The sequence below is a fragment of the Elaeis guineensis genome, chromosome 5 (assembly GCF_000442705.2).
Source record: "Elaeis guineensis isolate ETL-2024a chromosome 5, EG11, whole genome shotgun sequence".
NCBI classification, from domain to species: Eukaryota; Viridiplantae; Streptophyta; class Magnoliopsida; order Arecales; family Arecaceae; genus Elaeis; species Elaeis guineensis.
The window spans coordinates 132,862,775-132,871,418 of NC_025997.2; the positions used below are offsets into that span (position 1 = coordinate 132,862,775).

The 8,644-nt window shown below is 44.0% G+C and overlaps 1 protein-coding gene across 2 annotated transcripts; it reads right to left on the reverse strand.

The window, feature by feature from the left end:
• Positions 1-1,664: 1,664 nt before the first annotated feature.
• Positions 1,665-7,235, reverse strand: LOC105046238 (uncharacterized). 2 transcript variants are annotated; one of them, XM_010924760.4, is made up of 6 exons: positions 6,672-7,235; positions 6,254-6,456; positions 6,012-6,123; positions 4,812-4,926; positions 2,409-3,344; positions 1,665-2,265 (listed from the first exon to the last, which is right to left on the reverse strand). In XM_010924760.4, the coding sequence occupies exons 2-6, from the start codon at positions 6,447-6,449 to the stop codon at positions 1,996-1,998; spliced, it is 1,629 nt and encodes a 542-aa protein (XP_010923062.1). In that variant the 5' UTR covers positions 6,450-6,456; positions 6,672-7,235; the 3' UTR covers positions 1,665-1,995. The 2 variants fall into 2 exon arrangements, with proteins under 2 accessions (XP_010923062.1, XP_010923060.1); XM_010924758.4 differs by having other exon boundaries at positions 6,254-6,460; positions 6,672-7,234.
• Between the last annotated feature and the right edge of the window lie 1,409 nt (positions 7,236-8,644).

The window sequence follows — 8,644 nt, forward strand, 5'->3', positions numbered from 1 at the left end:
CACGGTGGAAAAGAAGGGGAGCAGTGTAGGGACTGACCGGGGTCGGGGGGGAGGAGGTGGTGGTGGGGGTCGGGGACCGCGATCTGAGCGTCGGAAAGAAAGGGAGGGGAGGGGAGGGGAGGGGTGGGGTCGGGGGGCAAGATCTGACGGTCCGAGAGAACGGGAGCAGAGTGGGGATTGTGGAGGGGGGCAGGGGGAGAGGGGGTCCGGGTGCGCGATCCGAGGGTGAGGACACAACAGTAGCCAGAGGGGGGACCATGGAGGGGGGCGGGGCCCAAGGAGCGCGACCCTTGTTGGAGGGGAGGGGAGTAGCCGGGGGCGGGGGGAGAGGGGGTCCGAGCGGTGCGATCCGAGGGTGAGGACACAACGGCAGTGGGGAGGGACCGTGGAGGGGGAGCGGGGCCCAGGAAGCACGATCCTTGTTAGAGGAGAGGGGCGCAGCGGGGGGGAGGGGTTCGATGGATGCGATCCGAGGGTGACGACACAGGCAGGGGGGATCGTGGAGGGGGAGTGGGGCCCAAGGGGTGCGATCGTTGTTGGAAGGGAGGGGAGCAACACGGGACGGGCGTGGGGGAGGGGGATCGGATAGTCGAAAGAGAGAACGGCGTGGGCGAAGGACTGGCTGTTCGTGAAGGATTATGGAGAAGAAACATGATTTGGGATCATGAATTAAAAAAAAAAAAAAATTCATAGGCTCAAAGCCATACTTTTTTAAATTCATGGGTTGAAATCACGAATTAACTTTAATATATATCTTCAACCCATAAATTCAAATATCAAATTTCTTGCGCTCATTCCATATGGACTAAGAGAATTTATAATTTCAACCTATAAATTTATCCACATTGGCTCAAAATTTATGGGTTGAACCCCACCATGATAGTGTTGAAAATAATTTGTAGACTACGATATTTTCAAAATATTTTATTAAAAATATATTATTTAAAAAAAAAATTCAGTCTAAATGATGATCACCAACACTCCCACGGAAAACAATACCACCTGAAAGATCCTGCATGCGCACGATCGAACAGGGACCGGCGAAAAGTCCTCATGACGATCACCCAACTGCTGTGCAACCCTACCAAACCTCGATTTTCATGACAGTTTCACAAATTCCAAACTGACGGCTAATATCCGAGTAAATCGAAGGAAATCTCGAGATCCAAATGATTTGCTTGCGGGAGTCCGATGCGTCCTCAAAGCAACACGAGCAGAGCACACCATGAGCTCATATCCCCGCCTGGAAGAAGTAATTTATCTGTGATATCCCAAAAACGATATGCCCTAAAATTCGTGGATTTGGCAACTCATACGTACATTCATTTAAAAAACCTTCTAGATCAAACTGCACTTTTGGGGGTAGAAAAACACTTTATAAGGTAACCATGTTCCCCGACTAAAACATAACACTGTTGACTAAACTCGCTGGGGAGAGTAACAATGGTCAAAGCAGAGATGACGGCTATAGTATTGATCAATACAAACTTGACAATGACAAAGGAGTGCAAGAGCCCTAAACAAATTGAAAACACTTGGCGGTGAACAACCAACCAGACTCATACGCGTTGGAAAGAAAACTCAAGTGTACAGATTTTCATGAAAGAAGACACTGCACGATTTCAGCAACTAGCTCCAAAATGCACATATCAGACGCATTGGAATAGCATACCTTCCTAACTGGTTAATATTTCAAAATTAAAATATCATGTTATATAGGCAAAGCGGTAGGAAGAAGCAAGCCTTAAACCATCGAACGGTTCTCCACATGCATAAACAAGGCCTTGGTATCATTCGGAAAAAGGCCAACAAGACGATAGCGGACAGCCGAATTGATCCAACACACATAGGAATTCAATCCCCTCACCTGAAAAAAGTGGCCTTCCTAAGCTGCTTCTGCTGCCCATCTGTGGGAGAAATGAAAAAAGTAAAGGGCGTTAACTTCCTAGATTGCAAATACTAGTCAACAGCAACAGGCGTAATTCTTCTATTTGATCATCTGGTGAGCGGTGCCGCAGCACCAAAAGGGGAGGATCTGCCTCCTTTCTCACTGCTGAGATCATCTTCAAGTTCACTTCCATTCAAACATATCATATTGTTATTCACACTTTGCTCAGAACTAGCATTGCTGCTTGTGGCAAGAGGAGAGTCAGAAACACTAACTGGTCTGCTTCTTGAGGACCCAGATCTCACGCTATACATAGAGGATGCTGGAACCTTACTCATTAACGGCCGCAAACTGTTTGGGATGCTCCGCCTTATATCCTGCATGAGCAGAAATTCCCATATAAGTGTCATATGACAGAAGTCTAGCCACTAATGAAGATGGGAAAAACACATGGATAACCAACAATAACAAACATCCAGTAAATAGCCAACCAAAAATAAAAAGAAGGCAACATATGTACCATATGCCTCAGAGCCATATCTAGTGATTTTTTTGACAGTGTTCTTCCAAAGCCAGTGCTATCCGGTGACAGTGATGGCTTCCCAGGGAGGTTATTGTGGGCCGATCGTTGGTCATCTTGCTTTGGGGGCGCAAGTCTTCTCATGTTTACTACTCGTTCAACCATCTTATTTCCAATTAGAACAGGGTTTAAGCAGTCACCACCATTTAAGTGTGATCTGCTAACTGCTGGAACAGAACTACCTTTATGGACATTACCATCTGAAGCCCTCCCTCTGAACGGAGAGCAAGACTGCTGTCTCGGTCTAACACTAGGTCCAGCCTCGACTGAAGATGATCTTGAGCCGGGTGCTCCAGGTCTACCCCGAGAAGCTGAAGAGGGCCTATCAGGCAACGATGTCCTCAAATTTGGGGGTGCATCAAGGGAAAAGCCAGGCATGTCTGAAGGTTTCCATGCTCTGGACTTCACAGTCGGAGAGCTGCCACGTGATGGTGCTGAACTTTTTGATATCGTGGGGCCAGACTTTGTGACAGAAGAAGATCGACCTGGTGGAGCAGAACTGGCTGGCAGACTAGATGGCGTAGAAGGTCGTCTTGTTGGGGTAGCTGACCTTGATGCAGGCCTGCTGGGGACAAGTGAAGAAGGCTTGGATGTGGGTGTAGATGATCTAGCTGGTGTTGATGATCTTGCTGGAGGAACTGCTGGCTTTGAAGATACTGTGGCACGAGAAGTGGGGGTGGAAGGTCTGGAAGATTTAGAACTGGCAGTTAGTGTAGGGCGCCCAGTCGGAGTTGCCGGTCTTGATGAAGTATGAGTAGGACCGCCAGATGACGATGGCCTCCTCGTTCCCACAGTAGATGAATTCAAGCCACTCGATGATGTTGCTTGCCTTGAGGACAAGGTGCTCCTTGAAGAAGTGTCTGAGGGATTAGCTAACTGAGAACACAGCATGAAGATGTGTACATCAGCTCAAAGAAATGCAGTTATTTGTCAAGAGAATAATAAATTGACATGATTCATCTTTACTTCAATGAACCAATCAATCACCACAACTGAACTCACATGATAGGAAGAATAAGAATACTAAAATAGAAGCATGGCCTATCTCTTTTACTAATATTAAGAAACCTATGTATGTCCAATAAACTAGATGATAGAACTTAATCCTTTTGAAATGAACAAGAAAACATAGTAACATCTTGATGATGAATTAATCCTTTACATCTACATACATCATCAGTATCGAATGAATGAAAGACAGGTGAGACCCGCAGAATACACTCAGGCACATAAAGTTTTAAACAGGTCATAGTAAATTAGATTGTAATAGTACTCACCGAACATTCCAAATTATGAAAAAGCACAACAAAATCACAAGCATTTTAAAAGCAAAGTATCAATAAGATATAACTAATCACTTAGAACATTTACATGCTTTCCAAGCATAAATAGACAAATGATTTTTTTTTAAAAAAAAGGAGCATGAAAAATTGCATTATAGAGAGCTGCTCCAATAAAGCTTAGTGCCTGTACATAGGAAACAAGTAGGAAACCTAGAATCAAGCAGATTAACAGAAAACATTTAACATCTAAGAAAAACCAGCCAGCAATTCAGTGGCAACATGAACCTCCTAAAAACCTTCAAGCAGCTTGAAAGAGAAGCAAGGTCAAAAATCACTCCAGGCTGGGGGTAAATCTGCCAATGCAGGTCAATGAAATCTCCCATATGCATGTTGACTCCATATATGGATTGATCTAATTTTGAACATTTCATACTAGGGACACATCTTAGTTATGGAGTATGATGAAACATGATATTATCAAGCAGATCGAATCGTGTTAAGCACAATGTGTCACCTTGAATGGAAAAACAAGGCAGTCCTTTCCAGAGATGTATATTCCATTCTTCACAATCATGCCAACTTTCTTCCCCAAGACATTCAACTGTTCAGAATCATGTCTCTAACTGCTGAATGACAGAGGTCTACAAGAATCTTATGTAACTGGTCAAGGAACAGCTTTAGAATAGCAATTCCACAAAAATATTAGCAGAGACATCCTATGTATCAATTTGGGGGTGAGCTTTTGAACTTTCTTCTTTCCCACTTTGTCTGATGAATCGTCTTGGTCCAATTACAACAATAGTTACGATATTAAATGTTAAGTAGGTCTTGAGAGATTGATTGGTAACTGCACTTTGTTCAACACAAGCACTCACTGTCACTGACAACAAAATGAAACATACCTATGTGGAGCGTGCATTAGACATCTCTAATGTTCCCATGTGGGACCCATGGCCATGGGAAGATCAAGGTGGAATCAGAAAAATAAGTTCATAGCATGAATTCAAATTTACACTGAAATATAGAATACTTGAAGCAGCTGTAAGAGTAGAGTGCTCACCCTGGATTTCAGCACTGTCGGACGAGCTTTCGGAGTCCCAATATTGCCTCCTGGAGATTTATTGGACTCCTTATCCAAAGATGGAAAAAGTGGAGTACCGGGCGGTGTAAGAAGCCTGGAAAAAGGAGGACATCTTCAAAATTCCATCAAGGGACAGTATGCAGTGACCAATTTTAATATGATTGGAAATCAGCCAATTCCCATGGTTGCTATACTTGGAAAGTGAACTGGAGGCATAGATTTGAGCATATGCATATACACATCAGACATTTCATTCACGATAAAATATTTTCACATAACAAGTTCTAGAGGCTGCCTGCCAAAGGTTAAACCATAAAAAAAGGACAAAGAAAACTTCAACCATACTATTTTTGCAATGTTATGAATTTGGTTTTTATCTTTGATGTGCGTAAGAACTTAATCACTGTTCCTCAACATAGTTGAGTTACTTGTGTGTTGGCTCTCCATATTCCAGTTCACATAACGACTGTACAGCCAGTTTGCACAAACAAGAACGCATCGTGGGTTATGGAATTATAAAGGATGAGTGGACTTTATTTAGAAAGAGAACCAGCTGCAATGGTAATTTTCTGCCTATTGCGAACTGAGGAAAATTAACTCCAGTCCACATACAATAATGAAAAAGAAGTAGCAGATAGCTACAATTCCTGCTCAAACTGCTCTCAGAAGTTTAATTCTCTAAAATCTTAAGAACATTGAGACCAGACACAGATTGACCGAAATCAAGATATACCAGGATAGTACCAATAGTCAAAGCAAATACATTGACAAATAACGTGCGCAAAAGATAATTACAGTCAGACTCAGTAGGCACGTAGAACAGTAAACATGCACTCATTCTGAAGCCATCTGCAGATAAACAAGAACAGGTCATCACCACAACATGGCCGGAAGAATACTGAAGTCGCGATGCCAATGGTAAAGTTTGAGAGAGATATGAAAAACGAAAAATAAATAAATAAATAATCATATGCATACATGGTGGTCTGTTGAATCGATAGAAAAATTTGGTAAAGAAAGAAAAGGGAAAAGGTCCCTTTTTTTTTCTTTTTTGTGGTGGTGGTGGGGGTGGGGGGTCTACCTAAGAGAAGAATCCTTACTTGAGACCTCAATAAGCAACAATGAGACTGATGGCAAGTAAGACATTAACGGTAGGAAGGTCTAGTTTTAGCAAGATACCAGTCGTAGTCGTTCTTGTCGTTGTCGGAGTTGAGGAAGTCATCGACACCAGCCTTGCGTGCCGGCGCAGATGGCACAATCTTGAAGATGGGAGCGCTCCCAGGTTTAGACCCTGCCAAAAAAACACTAGACCATCACACGGAGCTAGAAACATGACGAAGATTCAGAGATGCGCAGGGAGAACTGCTGGAGAATATGGAGAGGAGGGGGTAGAGAGAGAGAGAGGAGCGGTGATACGGTACCAAGTGGGGGATCGAGTTCGTCGGAGTTGTGGAGGAGGAGGAGGTCGTTCCGCTCCTTCTCGCGCTTGCGCATCTCGAGAAAGAGGGCGAGGTCCTCGTCCTTGTCCTTCATGACAGCGCCCAGGGTCCTTCCCCGCGTCATCGTCGTCGCCGCTTGAGTTTGAGGGGCCTCCGGAGCCCTAAAGCTTCGATTCATCTCCTCCCTACCTAACCATCCCCAAATTTAAAAAAAAAAAAAAAATCAAAAAAAAAGAATATACACATAAAAATAAAAAACTTTTTTGCTCGCCAACGAGGCCGAAGGGGGGCACACCAAAAAAAATAAAAATAAAATAAAAAAATAAAAAATAAAATAAAACCCATAACAATAAAGTTGGAATAAAAGTGATAACGGAGAAAACTGTGACGAGATCCGGACCTGAACCACTTTTAAAGCAAGGGCCTTCCTTTCTCTTCTGCACGAATCGCTTCCCGGCGCTCCACTGCAAGAAGCGGATGATCAGATCTCGAGTCAACCAGCGGTACGCTACCACGATGAGTGTAATCAGAGCGTACAAGGGCGGAGAGGAAGCAGCATTGGGCGTTCCCGCCCAGATCGAAGCTGGAAGGAAACCAAGAAGAAGAGGCAAGAGAGAGAGAGGGAGAGATGGGAGTGGAAAGGCAGCCGCCGTTTCCTTTCCGGCCGGCGGTTTTGATATCAGCAGGCACAGGATAGGGGGCTGATCGGTCGATCCACCTATCTATCCGGAGATGGCCGGAGAGAGGGCATCAGGAAAGATCGGAAAAGAGAAGGGAGAGTGTGTAAAGAGCACGCCCGGTTATTTTTGGCTCCGCCGTCGTCTCAAGCGAAGAAAGCGAGAAATATGGGTGGGAGTGGGAGGAGAGAAAGGGGAACAGCGTTTGGGGGTGTTATGGTTTTTCGAGTTAGAAGAGCTGCGAACCCCTCTCTCTGATGTCGATGCGCTTTGGATTTGAGTAGGGCGCTACCCACCCCACCCACCCACCACGCTTCTCCATGTCGCCCTCTCGTAAAGGCTACGTTTTCCGGATCAGTTCCGTGCTCAAAACGCCCGGTCTTCCAGCGTAAATTACGACAGCGCCACTGAGCCAATCCGTGGCGTCTCACATCCCCATAGCGGAGTCGAAATAACTTGGCTTTCGGGACACGGCGTCCGGCGTCCATTCATTCCATCGAGAATGCGATGGAGAAGGCAACGGGCCATGCTGCAGGTAACGGATCATGGATGGGCCGGGCGCACGGGACTGGTCTACATAAACCATCATTGAGGAGCGGCCTCTCCGCCCAACGAGCTATGAATGGCGAAACTCGTTGCTGTTGGAATTTGAAGTTGAGTATCGATCCAGTTGAAAATAAGAGTGTGTACATAACATGTGCCACATTCTCGTGTCTTCGGAAGTGAGGACCATGGAACATTTAATCATGTACTTATAACTTTTCAAGGAAGATTTGTTTTATACATGGTGGTAGATGGTTCAAACTCGTGTCATGAAATTGGGGATGCCAACCAACTAGACCCGAAACAAGAACCCACCTCTATCTTGGACGATTATGATCCATTTCTGAGTTACAAGCTGTCAGTATCTAAACAACTGGCTATTCATCTTAATGGCATCTGGTTTCATATGGTAGGCCTGATTACATGGTCCGCGACCGAAACCGCCTTCTTTTCAATCCAATGCTAGTAAGTTAGCCAAATACGGTGGCAATTGCGGTTGCAATACATGCATCTCCCATGCCCTCCCTCCCAATCACCGCACACGTCTATTTTTATATTCTCAGCATCCATGCCGAGTGCTGGTGAGAAGATGATTACATCTCAACGATAGTGTTCACAGCCGCAAGATATGCACCGTGAACGTGCAGTATGTCGAGTAAAATGCTGAAATAGTTCGTCAGGCTACAATTTTTGTGCGGCTGTATGTTATTCATATGATGATGAATTTTTGCATGCGAATTACTTAATTTTTTTCAAGTGATATCAAAGCCACTTCATTTTTAACATGCATGAAATAAATTTTCTATTGTAGATCTGAAAAATCAAATTATAAAATTAGATTAGATCTAATTAATAATATATGAAATAAATTGGATACTGTTAATACATAAGATGTATTAAATGTTTGTTTGTTCGTGCATATGAGATATGTGTATTGAATCATACATATGTGATATATAGATTTAGTTTGTTGTCTTAGTAGCCTAGTACTCGGAATGGATACATTACTATAGCCCTCCGGTCATAAGAAAAAATAGGGATTAAAATCTCTCTTTTGGCCAATCGACGGATTCTCTTATGGTGTGTAGGGGTGTTACTTATAATGTCTCATGAAGAAGAACAGTGAAAAAAAGATTTTTATTTGTGTATGTAG

Coding starts and splice junctions, on each gene's coding strand:
- LOC105046238 (XM_010924760.4), bottom strand. CDS start 6,449: ATGAATCGAAGCTTTAGGGCTCCGGAGGCCCCTCAAACTCAAGCGGCG. Junction 6,124..6,253: donor CGAACTCGATCCCCCACTTG/GTACCGTATCAC, acceptor TTTTTTTGGCAG/GGTCTAAACCTGGGAGCGCT. Junction 2,266..2,408: donor ATATGGCTCTGAGGCATATG/GTACATATGTTG, acceptor CTGCTCATGCAG/GATATAAGGCGGAGCATCCC.